The 13223-nt window shown below is 33.7% G+C and overlaps 2 protein-coding genes across 2 annotated transcripts; one reads left to right on the top strand and one right to left on the bottom strand.

Annotated features, from left to right (window-relative positions):
• Positions 1-81: 81 nt before the first annotated feature.
• On the bottom strand, positions 82-6095 carry LOC124440200 (LIM and SH3 domain protein 1-like). The gene is made up of 8 exons (XM_046990530.1): positions 5818-6095; positions 5073-5485; positions 4891-4996; positions 4689-4783; positions 2372-2456; positions 1733-1895; positions 1248-1360; positions 82-473 (listed from the first exon to the last, which is right to left on the bottom strand). Exons 3-8 carry the CDS (start codon positions 4957-4959, stop codon positions 297-299), a joined length of 702 nt encoding a protein of 233 aa, XP_046846486.1. The 5' UTR covers positions 4960-4996; positions 5073-5485; positions 5818-6095; the 3' UTR covers positions 82-296.
• A 141-nt stretch (positions 6096-6236) lies between these two features.
• On the top strand, positions 6237-13026 carry LOC124439838 (polypeptide N-acetylgalactosaminyltransferase 13-like). The gene is made up of 8 exons (XM_046990098.1): positions 6237-6879; positions 7095-7318; positions 9811-10150; positions 10430-10547; positions 10888-11205; positions 11956-12048; positions 12184-12436; positions 12683-13026. Exons 1-8 carry the CDS (start codon positions 6512-6514, stop codon positions 13024-13026), a joined length of 2058 nt encoding a protein of 685 aa, XP_046846054.1. The 5' UTR covers positions 6237-6511.
• Positions 13027-13223: the final 197 nt, after the last annotated feature.

The raw sequence follows: 13223 nt of genomic DNA, 5'->3' as shown, positions 1-13223 counted from the left end.
TGACATTTGTTTGTTACATCAGTGATATGTTAAAGAAGCAATTATCTTCGTGTGCACAAAAAAAAAACAAACTGATAGAAATCAAATATTTAAATGTTTTAATAATAGTTTTCACAAGCATGAATCCCATTGGGGCAATTGATTGCTTTGACGGGGAGTTTTATTGTCTAACGAATTTACTGTCGATTAAAATTATTAACCATGACAATAAAAAGACTGTTTTGAATAATTAATTGAAGCTGCATATCCATTTATTAAACTACTTCTACATAAAATCATTTGTTTCATCTTTTATGTTATATTTGTTCGACGTAGTTTGAAGGCAACATCCCATATTCGCCTGTTCGCATGTTTGTACCAAGCATCCATCCTTCCGCAACAATTTCTCCATTTGTGATCATGTCACCTTCACACAGAGTTATCTCATCGTCTTCGGCTTTATCATAGTCGTAAATTGCCATGTATCTTATTTCCTTTAAGAAGAATGCAGAAAGTTTATGAACACCGAATATTTTCAAAAATACATTATAAAAATTTGCTACACCAAAACTAGTCTATAAATCTTGATTGCAGATACTCTCACCTGAATGATTTTATGTATTATGTACTTTTAAAAAAATGGATTTTTTTTCATTTTTGTTATGATCTTTATTGTTTTCACAGATTTGATATGTCGAATATAATATATAAATATGTTGAATATAATATAATAACTGGTAAAAACGTTCCAGAAATTTCCAAGAAACCAGCTTATAACAGATGAACTTCAGTTAAGAAAATAAAAACAAACGTAAATCACGTGATATCAACGTTATTATTAGGAATATTATAATGACAACTTATTTAATGTAGACCACAAATTTCTTAAAAATAGACATGTTTCGACATCTCATAATGCCATCTTCAGTATTAGTGATAGTTACATAAATAATACAAAGTTTATATAAAAGTATAATATGATACAGTAACATAAATATATAAATACGGAAAATTGTAACAATAATAAGGAATTGAGACAAATAAATGGGGAGCGTGTTACAAACTAAATATTGTGTTGAATTTAAAAACTTGAACATTGAGGTCAGGGTTAGTTTTGTTAATGTTTTTTATTATTATTTATGTAATTATTTACTCAAACTGAGGATGGCATCATGAGATGTCCAAACATGTCTATTTTTATAAAAATTTGTGTTCTACATTAAATGTGCATTAGCGATAGTGCTTCTACGAAAAAAATGACAACTCACCTGTTTGGGTAGAGGAATGGATTCTACCGAAACTGGTATTATAACATTAACTGGTGCAAAATTATCATCGGATGTGAAGTGGTTCCCTTGTAAAATCTCGGTTCGGTATGGTTCTAACAATAAAGAACATAATGTCAAATATAAGTCGTCTTTCTTAAAAACAGAGTGGTTGATTGGAAATCTGCAATCAAAATAAAATATTCAAGGTCTTAGCCATTTGAAAAGAATTCTTCTCTTCTTTTGTCTCAATATTTCATCCTCTCAAAGTAAATGGTGAAGATAAACATTGTTAAAAGTAAACCATTTGAATATGTGTTAGGTAAGACTTACATGTTGGAAAATACTGGAACCATAAAATGAGTTTAAATTTTGTAAATAACTTTTCAGCCGCACTATGCTAAAATTCGCGACAGTTTACATGGCACGTTGCACAACATCCAATCCATTCTTCAAAACACTTGGTTCAAAATCTCAAAACAACAAACCTTCTTCTTCAATGTGCTTTGCCTTTGCGGTTTGCCTTGTTTCTGCCGTATATTGAACCTGGCTGGCCTGTTTTGTAACCTTCTTTAATCTCTCTGTTTCAGGATCATCGGCAACTGCTGTGTGATGTCCTTTTTCTTCTGTAAACTTCTTGTGATACTCAACCTAACAATTTGATAGTGATTACACTAGATACATGTAGAATCAATAACTTTTAAAGTGTGGCACAATTAAGGTACTTATTCATATTTTGATTATATTTTTTGAATCAACAAAAGTTAAAATATAAACGTCCATTTCCCGTTTTTGAAGTCAATGGAGTCTGACATTGCCTTTGTTTTAACATACATGACACGTTAAGGGCATAACATGATCAATCACTTCACTTCTTTTATCATTTTCTGCAAACTTATTCTTGCATCTGGTCCCTTTCCGCAAAAAATGAACTTAGGAAAGCACTGAAAGAAACAGAGCTTTTAATGATATACGTTCTCTCTATGTTAGTAATAATCATCTTTGTTCGGTGCCATAAATGTTGGATGGAATGTTGTAGAAAATGAGAATAACCAAGTGGGTGAATTGTTAGTTGAGTAAAATGACCATACAGCTATTTGTAGCTAATTTTTTCAACGCGTACGTACTTGACTTTGATGCTTTGACTGTTTAGCCAAACGTAAGTTTTCGGGTGTATCAGAAACAACTGTGAACTTCGTAGAAGGATAATGTCTGTACAAAAACAAATACTTATACTTGAACATTTTGCATTATTTGCAATATATATGTATATATAATATATAAGCTTGGAGATATGTAATCCAGGCATATCTATGATCAATAATAAGAGTTTCTCAGGACTGTTTATAAATGATTTATTAAGCTTTCGATTCTGTTTTTCGAGCCCTCTTCAGAATATAGGAAGTTATCATCTATTTACAATTGCTTTTCATTTGTACACGTTTAGAGCGTCTAATTAGATTAAGGGAAGGATTAAGATGATTGGATAGTGTGGAATGCGTTGTTTTGGTTCGGGTGTATTATGATTAGGATTGGTGTTGGTATTATTAGTGTGTTTTTGTAGTCTTGGTGTTGTTTGTAGTTCTTCTGTCCCTTTTCTTTAGTTGTAAATATATGATGGGTATGTCAATATGTCTGTTTTGTCGTTGGCTTTACTGAACCAAGTTGCGAATATAAATTCCCATAACAACGCATTCCAAATCATTCAATCATCTCAATCCATGAATTAATACAATTAGACGTTCTAAACGTCTGCAAATTAAAAACAATTGTTAATAACTTCCAATATTATTCTGAAGAAGGCTCGAAGCACCGAGTCGAAAGCTCAATAAAATAATTTTTAAAAAATCCGGAGATACTTTCACTTTTCTACAATATATATAGAGGAGAGAGAGAGCAGTCTATTCAAATGTTATTGTTCACTAACACCAAGTCCCAACATGTCTGGCGAAATACCAATTTGCAATCGTTTAGATTTCCTTTGGATTTTCGTTAGTGATTTCTGCATACTTTGTATTACATACAAACTCTGAGGTCTCGTGACTCTCGACTCGTTTGGGCGCAAAGCTGCATGCAAATAACTGCCACAGTACTTTCAAGTTTCTAGTCTTTCGACTGTTCTATTGTTCAAAGTACCGAGGAGTTGGGGAGAATTAGAGAGGCAGAAAGCTCCATGGCTTCACTAAGCAATAAATTTTGAAAAAAGTGTACGTAACAAACACATGCCAACATGGAAAAAAAGTTTAGTATATTGGCAGACAAGCTGCAAGCGTTCACCATTCTTCAATAATGCTCGTTTTATTTCATTTCATTCGTTTTGCACATAATTTATCTACGGGGTGTATCAAAAAAAAACCTGAACAACTAGGAAATCATTGCAAAAGTCATAAGTGCGCAAGATCTGCAAGAACCTTTTGTGGAAACAGGCAGTAAGACTTCCAACGGCTCATCTAACATTAAAAGTTTCGAAAATAATAACCATTTTTAGAGTGAGAATTGTGTTGCTAAATAGCACTTTTGAAATAGCTTGCGCACAATAATGATACAGCTAAAAAGTAATTAAACACATTGGAATAAAATATGGTACATATTGCTCAGGCTAACAAAGTTTTAGGAAATTTGGCCTATGGGTACGCGAGCACTAAGCTTTCAAAGTGCGAATTATTTTGAACTTTTCGCGTTTGATTAAATGTCATCTTGTTATAATCCTTATCAATTATGCATATACTTGAGCTTAAATTAATCCAAGTATGAATAATTGACAATGGTTCTGAAAAATGGCATTTAAAAAGGAGAAGATGCAAATGATGAATACAAACTCAAAACCTAACTTTACTATATAAATATTTCCTCATTAGTTATTCATCAGCGAGCTTGTTTGTCATATCAGTAAGAGTCACGCGATAAATTAAAAGTAATTTGATATTACAACAGACGTAAGTATGAGCAAATATTATACTTCGCAGTTCACAAACATAGTTTCTTTGTCAACTACAATTTGGTTTTTCCCTTGAAACCAAGGGATAAGGAATGCTAAACTACTTTAAATGATACCATAGATAATAATTTTTTTATCGTAGTAATTTCCAGTTATTGATAGGTAACTTTTAAATCGACCATGGTTACCTATTGTCGATTTTTATGTCAGCCATGAAGGAAGTCTGATACAAAAGCATATTTCATTATTGCTATTGTTGACTCCAGAGCCTGCGCGGCTAAATTTTATTGTTCGATCGATTCCATGAAATCATTTGCAAATCAAAAATGACAAGACAACAGACAGACATAAAACAAAATTTTATAGGACACATAAGCACAGCTCCAACTTGTTGATATCATTAGTTTAAATCAATGACAAACAATGCTTTGAATTGGAAAGACATTCTTGACTGAAAATATGTCATAAACTGATTTAAATGTAAAGTAATTAAATATTATACTTACGCTCCACAGTATGGCTTCTTATTATATCCTTTATAGTTTTTCATTGTCAAAGTCATTCCACACACGACACATTTAAAGCATTTCTTGTGCCAGACCTAACCGTTAAATTTGCAATGAAAAAATAACCTCGAAAGAGATACGTCGTAAATAGATTAATTTTGCAGCAGATGTAACAGCGAACATGAAAGTATCCCATACGAACCTGATCAAGACATTTCAATTGTTCTACCGGGTATACAACTTTACCACAAAGGGAGCATTTTGGCAACATGACTAAGTCCAAACCGTTAATTATTCCGTTGAAATATCTTGAAAGCAAGATGAATTTTATAAATGTAACGAGCCATGAAAAGTACTATGATAAAATATTATAAAACAACTTACCAAACTTTGGGCAGTAATCAAACACACAAGAGACAAAACACATTTGGGGGTACTTTTTTGCTAATTCTTCATATTTCCCTTCTCTCGCGTGTAATGTCTCGCGTGGAGTTCACAAGTGCACCAAGTTGAGATGGGCTCCCTTCGTATAATCGTTCATGTACAAATTTGTGAAAAGATTTGTTTTGGAATTTTAGTTGTGTGATGGCCAGAATGTGGAAATTATAACATATTAATGGAGTAATAACATAAACTGATTTCAAGCCATAGCAAAATTTCAGCGTTGTGCATATGTATTTGTAAGTGTATTTTGTTGTTACCATCTAATCTTATTGTTAACTAAATTCTTATAGTTAAAGTACAGGTAAAGTTTTTCCGTTCTATCGTATCGTATTCTAACCAGTAACCAATCGATCCTAGAGAAATGAATAATGATAATACTCTGAAATTGGCAGAACATGACAAAAACCAGAAGGCTCATGGCTACTACAAAAACTTACGGAGAACCAACAATGTTCAGAAAATGAAAGATTCTCTAGCATGAAAGAAGTAGAATACCAGCTGAAGATGTATGCAATAAAGATTGTAAAACTAACATGTTGTCTGAATATAGTTGGCAAAAATGGCTTTAATAATTTAAGAGACTTTGCACATTATAACGTATTATAATGTGCAAAGTCTCTTAAATTATTAAAGCCATATAGTGTAAATGAACTATGTATAAAGTATATGTTTTTACTATCACTACCTCAGCAAAAAACAGCGAATTCATGTTAAATCTTGTCATGTTTTTGCCTTTTTGATCATCACACCTCGGTCACGCGATGAACTAAAAATTTATCAAACGTTACAAAAGTTTACACTATTATTGTTGAACTCGTAAGTTTAAAGAAGTGCATGCATTCTTGTGGCAACCCTCTTAAAGAACAAATTTAATGCGTCCTGGTAAAATTCTTCAAATTAAGTGACAACCATTATCTGGGAAGATAAAATTTTAGCCTTTTTCACCGACCAACGTGAAAGAATCTCCCTTAATTGCAGGAGAACTTAAACTGGTTGTCTTTAGAGAACTGAGTTCAAATAAGATAAAAACAGGTTAAACGAACTAAATTATATGACTATATCTATAAAAATTACAAGACCGTCAAACATAATGTATCAGTAGCAATCATGTTTGTCACGGCAATGACTTACGAGAAGCAATTCTATTATCAATATTGTCAATTATTGACAATGGTACCTGTGGTCTCAACGTGTGGCGGTGAATAATATCCTTTTCGTTTTTTATTTATATTCTTATTTTGTCCTTTTATTACAACTTACACATCAATAGAATCTTACTTTGCTGAAAGGTAATGAATGATGAAATTTTCCTTTTAAACAAGATTGTAAAGTATTAAGCAACTGAGAATGCAAAATAAAAAATAGTCAACACGCGAGCTATGCTGCTCAAAAGAAGAAAGGCTTTTTATTTGACAATAGCTGTTATTATCGCATCAACCATATACATTGGTGAATTAACATTGTTGCTAAAGATCTTTTCAAATAGCGTAGACGATCAAATTATCACAGGATCGTTAAAGCACCATGCTCATAGAAATGAAGCAATTCATCAGAATATTCAAGCATTTGAAAGTCGTTACGTTGATTATGCGCCAGTAACAGCAAAGGATGATCTATTAAATGCAATGTCTACAGAAAAAAACTTATCATCAGTTCAGAAGAGAATTTTTAGTAAATACAGTTTCAATGAGTTGGAAAGTGAGAAAATTGGACTTCTCAGAAATATACCAGACAATAGATTACATAAGTAAGTAAGAATTTCATATTTTTCACAGCTTTCATATTTCTCTTGTTCTATATTATACTCAATCTGCGTTTATTTCCTTTAATCTGTCCCCAATCTGACAAAAATACATACAATACAACCAACATTTATGTAAGGGAGTCTTGTGCGTAAAATGTTATGAGTATTTACTTTAATTGACTCTCAAAAATATCGTTTTTTACTTTATATTTTTACAGATGTTTTACCATAAAATACCCAGTAATTTTACCTTTAGCGAGTGTGATAATTATCTTTCATAACGAAGCATGGTCGACATTGCTTCGAACAATATACAGCGTTCTCTCTCGCTCACCTCATGAGCTTCTACTAGAAATCATCCTAATTGATGATGGATCTGAAATATTTAATGGCTTCGGTAAGTTAAACGATTCATTCTCTTACCATTTTAGAAATTTTGAACGTGCTAATGTGTATTCATTGCTGCTAGCTTTTTTTCAAGTTTTTAAGATTTTAAGAATCAGAAGAGTTGAATCGAAATGACACACATTTGTACAAACTTTTTAACTAACTCTCTTTAAACTTACAGTCTGGTCGGCAAGGGTCACCTACCTTAAAATTATTTGTGCTCAAAATTAAACAGGCCAGTAATAACTAGATTAACACAAAAATGTTATAGTAAAGTTAGCAAGAGACATTCTCATTTTGTTTCATCAGGAAATAATCTCAAACTTCATAGCAGTTACATTTCTTGGCAAATCACATGCTTATTGAACATCAATAACTTTTTTAGTTTCTTTGTCGATCGCATATATAATGTTGGGTAAAAAGCTGAAATTTCTTAATATATACACTGAACATTTAAAATAGACGACAAATTTCTTTATAGCAAACATGTTTCGGCATACTTTATGCCATCTTCAGTGCGAAGTGAATAAATATAGGAAGTTTACATGATAATATGTATATAGTGATAAAGCGAAAGTATCGAATAGTTATGAATAATTATCGTGTTAGGTTTTATCAAAGAAAAGAAAAAATTGCAAAGAAAATGAATACTTGATAAAGTAGTATTTGCTATTAACAGGTCAAAGATAGTTATATTAATCCTAACACGGTTTTTTAATATGCACTTGAAAAACGTGTGACTTCGACGAGATTTGTACTCGCACCTTCGGGATACTAGCCCGCCGCTCTACCTTTTGAGCTACCAAGCCCACAGGGATTGGAGACTAGTCAAATCTGTTAAAACTGCGTATGGACGAGAGATTCTCGTCACTTCAGTAAACTACTATAGTGGCGAGATTCTCTCGTCCATACGCAGTTTTAAGAGATTTGACTCGTCTCCAATCCTGTGGGTCAACAAAGAGCGGCGGACTAGTATCCCGAAAGTGCGACAAATTCGTCCAAGTCACATGTTTTTCATGTGCATATTAAAAAACCGTGTTAGGATTAATATATTATATGTATTCTCTGATGATGGCTTTGGAATGAGGTCAAAGATAGTGTTAAGATGTTGTATTTGTTTGTTGAGGTTAGGTTTACGCTTCTTGATATAAAGGGCTTTGAGTTTAAGGGCGAAAGGCATGTGAGCGGTGTCCAAGATACGGAAACAGGATTGTGTGTAACTGTTTTTGCAGTGTGGTGAGGAGAGTAAGTGTCTGAATATGTGTGAGTTTTCATCCGTGGTTGTGTGTTCTTTAATCCGTGTGGAAAGGTGGCGGGTGGTCTCCCCAATGTAACTGGAAATACATCCACCACAAGAAAATTCATAAACCACGTTGGTTTAAAATTACCATTGTTTTAGAATGCGACGTAATTTTTCGTATTCTTACAAATGTCAGTAAATTTTTGGTGGTCATTACTAAGAAGCGCGCACTCAATAGAAGTCTGCCAAAATGCATCGTGTAACTACTATAATTTGATATAATTTGTCTCAATTTTTACTTAAAACAGTTCTTTTTTATATCAAAACGTTGTTTAGAGTAGTATTAAAGTTTTTTGTAGACACTACCATCACAATGTCATTGTTTAATGTAACTTTAGTAATTTTAAATAACTTAATTTAAGTGCTAAAGTAAATGGTTTGAACCCGGGAGTATCTTTACATGTTTGTAAATGTAGATCGTCCAGGTTGGTATAGTCCTGAGAAGGACTGTTTTGCATTTGACTATGAAGATGACTACCGCTAAGGTTGTCGAAACGTCAGTCAACAACAAGAACAGTCCTCAGGACTATACCAACCTGGACGATCTACATTTACGAACATTTAATTTAAGTGCCCATTCACACTAACGCTTTAAATCGATTCGAAATCGATTCGAGTCTGTATGAGGGCTAATGTGAACACTTGTAAGTGATGCAAAAAAGAATTCAATCCGAACTAACTCGGGCCACTTGAAATGGTCGTCTCGAATCGGAGAAGTATTGCAGTATTTTTTTCGCATTACCTTCGATCTTGTGGCTTTTTTCCGTTCTTTTGGTATTCCCGCAAAAGTATGCCCATTCCAGTAATCTCCGCCATTTGTATTCGTTATTATTAAATATTTTTATTCTCAAAGATTCAATGAAGGTTTAGAAAAGACGCCAAAATTTAATGTCAATCACGTGAAGTAAATGTAAACATACATTTTACATAAAGTATACATTCTAAGGTATGTACCCACAATACCCTAGACGTAGACTAAAAGACCTGCTTCTCTATATCTATCTTTTTGAGTTTCTTATGATACTATGTTATCAAGCGAAAAATAATACGGATAAAACTTTAATTGTGAACACCCGTGTTTTTTCATTTTAAAACGAATCGATTTCGAATCAAATAATTCGATGAGCTAACGAATTAAGTGTGAATGGGCCCAAAGATGAGCTATTTTTTGCTATTAAAGCAATAGCCAATAATATTATGGAATTTTTCATATACTAGAACATTTGGGATCAAAACTTCATGAAAAGTTAAGATTGTTGAAAAAGTAAGCTTGTTGAGAATGCCAAAGCGCCATGGAATTGTGGGAGCTAGAATGCTCGGAGCAAGTCAAGCCATGGGAGAAGTTTTAGTTTTTCTTGATTCGCATTGCGAAGCAAACAAAGGTTGGCTTGAGCCACTTTTAGCAAGAATTAGCGAGGATCAAACACACGTTGTTACACCTGACATTGAAGTTATTGATCATAAAACATTTCACTACGCACAGAGACACGAACCTAGTATTGGAATATTTAATTGGGAAATGCGTTTCAAATGGCGAAAGATGAATGCAGAAGAGAAATCAAGGGAGATCAGGGGACTACCATTGAGGTTTCTTTTGTTAACTATGTTTCATTGTTTGATAAAAAAGCTACAAATTCTCCAAATATAGATTATATACAATGCGTAAGCTTGAGTTTGAGTTGATTCAATGATGAAGAAATTGTGATACTTTGCAAGAAATAACGCTTTCCTTCTCTAAAATGTGTGTATTATGTAAGTCAATGACATATTGATGAAACGCCTATCCGCTGGACTATAATCGCATATGCACTCATTGAAACAATAAGGCCAAACTTCTCATAATTAAATTGCATGACTTTCATTTAGATCTCCGACAATGGCTGGTGGCTTGTTTGCAATATCAAAAAAATTCTTTTATCGTCTTGGAGCATATGACACCAATATGACTTACTGGGGTGGTGAAAACCTCGAGATGTCGTTTAGGGTAGGCTAGTATGAAATAAATTCATCCCATTGGCTGTTATCATTAACACCAGTATTGATATTCGATCCAAAGTGTTTTATTCCCTTTATTGATCAGTATTTGAAACTCTGCAGCACGAAAAATTGCAAAAAAATGAAATCAAACTAGTTCTCTATAATTAAAAGAATACAAGTCATCGTTGTATTCTTGTATAGTGCTATAGTCATTCTTTGTCATGCTAAAACGTATCGTTTTAAAAGGGCTTGCTTTGTGACAGTACTTCTTTAAAAAACTGTAATGAGTCGGTTTACACATTTTGAGGACATAAAACGTATAAATGCTAATTACAATTCTTTGATAGATTTGGATGTGTGGTGGAACAATAGAAATTTTACCTTGCTCAAAAGTTGGCCATGTCTTTCGTGATAGAATGCCTTACAAAACTGACATGCACTCAACAGACAAGAATATAAAGCGCTTTGTAGATGTCTGGCTAGACGAATTTAAGCCATTTGTATATACCATGAAGCATCCTTCATTTGCGAAACTGGATGCTGGCGATTTATCAGAAAGACAAAAATTGAGAAAAAGATTACAATGCAAGACTTTCTCTTGGTATCTTGAAATGCTCATGCCAGAAATGCAAATTCCTGATCTGAATCCATTGGGAAGAGGAGAGGTAAGCAGGGCCTTTCTCAGAATTTCTCAGTGGGGGTTGGGTGACAAAAGGGTCTAGTGTAATACAAGTAATATAAGATGTATAGAAATATTCATACTAAACATTTTGAATATATTAAATATTCCCATGGTTGTCTTGTTCCATATAAGACAAACAAACAAGCAACCTTGATTGTAAAAGCTCTATAGACCTAACGAGTTTACAATATTTTACAATAAAAGTTTTATTGTTGTGAGGGTTGCTTGAAAAACTTCTTGATAAAATCCCTTTCCATTTACGTGCTGACAGTTGGAAAATTCATTCTTCTGTCTTTATCGAGCATGAATTTCTAAACAGCAAGCCGTGGATCGTAATGAGCGCTCGTAACACCGTTCCAGTGAATTAATAATCAGTCAACTAATGTCATCTCTGAAGTGGCTGTTCGTAGGTTAGAAAACAGCATGTTGTATGTTGAGACAGACCTTTCAACAATCATGTTGTGATGCAATAGGACACAAAAAGCTGACTAGAATTCTGTAACTGGAGGCTTGCTACCTCTGATAGTCAGGCAGATATGTGAAGAAAATTGAGTAAAAACTTACCATACCTAGGGGCAATTTCATTTTATGCTAGAATTGTAGTTAAACACCTTTAAAAACCATCTGAATAAGTCGGCGAGAAAAAATGTTCTTTAGAAGGCCGACGATTAACTTTTATTGACAGCGTTTGGTTTGTTTTGAGGAGCGCCATGATTTTTGAATAATTTTGCAGGTAGAAGTGAGACTTGGCTACTTTGATCAGCGGCATTGCCATACTTCATATAAACTACATAAAAATTATATGTTCGCCTGGCATGTTGTATTGGTTGCATGTAATGTCTGACAAATTATGTCTGGAAAACGAAAAAATATACCGTTTGAAGTTGATGTGAGTATTTCACTGTCAAAAGCACAAAAAAACTCTACATCAAATAAAACATTTATCGGGTGCATTCTTCAGTGCAGCGAAAAGAGTCCGTGTGAATCGATGATTAGATTCAGTGACACGTCCAAAAAATCTATCTACAAAGCTGCAAAGAAACGTGAGGATAAGAAAGTTATTGCAATAATCGATTCTTTTGGGAAAGATCTTCCCTCGCCAGAGTACGGGTATCATCGAAAATGTTATAAAAAATATACTCACGGCAAGTTAAAAGTCAAAAAGCCTATACGTGAGCGACAGCGAGATTCAACAAGAAAAACAGATCGAAGAGGTATAATTCGCTGATGTCTCTTTATCAGTAAGACCCTAATTATAATTAAAACTTACAGTTGATTAAGTTACTTATGTAAATATATGTAGGTACGTTATTGGCAGATCACGAGTGTTGTGTGTGTGGAAGGAAAAACAGCAGAAGGTGGAAGTGGTTATGAGCAATTGGAAAAATGCAAGACTGAGAATGGTGCACGATCTTCGCACGATGCTGCTCTATCATTCGATTTTCCACATTTGTAAACAGAGGTTTGGAACTCAGAATGGCAGACAACTTTAGCAAAGGAGTATTTTTATCACAGATCGTGTTATATGGAAATCTGCAAAAAGCGCAAGACAAAACCAGTGGCTTCAAGCAATGGTGAAACCGTTTTTCAGGAGCTATCTGCAGTCATCGAAGAGAAGGTAATCCTTGGGTGTGAAGTTTGGCGGATGGTTGATTTAACTAAGAAATACTTAGAAATTGCAGAACGTTTATTTGGTGCTGAACATCAGTTTAGCTCACTTAAAGTACAAAAGCTTAAAGATAAGATTCAGAAATCTTTTGGTTCAAAAGTTGGGTTTTGGTGTCCAAAGTACGGCAGTGAGTAATAACAATGTTGAAAAGGGGCAGTTAGCCATGAAATACGTAAAGAATTATTGGAAACTGCCAGTACTTTTAGAAGTTCGCCACCACCAGAGCTTCTGTCCGAAGAAAAAGAAATTCCAATACTAACAAACCTGTTTTTTGGAAGGAGTCCTCATTCATAAATCAACGAAATCCGCAAAGGTGATGCGTTTAGCGTCCT

This window comes from Xenia sp. Carnegie-2017, unplaced genomic scaffold (assembly GCF_021976095.1).
Source record: "Xenia sp. Carnegie-2017 unplaced genomic scaffold, XeniaSp_v1 HiC_scaffold_2, whole genome shotgun sequence".
Taxonomy (NCBI): domain Eukaryota; kingdom Metazoa; phylum Cnidaria; class Anthozoa; order Malacalcyonacea; family Xeniidae; genus Xenia; species Xenia sp. Carnegie-2017.
This window is presented reverse-complemented; position numbering and strand designations above follow the sequence as displayed.

Bases quoted from the DNA above. Each gene is read 5' to 3' on its own strand.
- LOC124440200 (XM_046990530.1), bottom strand. From the start codon at position 4,959: ATGTTGCCAAAATGCTCCCTTTGTGGTAAAGTTGTATACCCGGTAGAA. The intron at 1,361-1,732 runs GTTTGTTGTTTT...CTTTATTGTTAG, and splicing joins AAAGCACATTGAAGAAGAAG to AACCATACCGAACCGAGATT. The intron at 474-1,247 runs GTGAGTTGTCAT...TTCTTCTTAAAG, and splicing joins CCATTCCTCTACCCAAACAG to GAAATAAGATACATGGCAAT.
- LOC124439838 (XM_046990098.1), top strand. From the start codon at position 6,512: ATGCTGCTCAAAAGAAGAAAGGCTTTTTATTTGACAATAGCTGTTATT. The intron at 10,548-10,887 runs GTAGGCTAGTAT...ATTCTTTGATAG, and splicing joins ACCTCGAGATGTCGTTTAGG to ATTTGGATGTGTGGTGGAAC. The intron at 12,437-12,682 runs GTATAATTCGCT...ATTTGTAAACAG, and splicing joins AAGAAAAACAGATCGAAGAG to AGGTTTGGAACTCAGAATGG.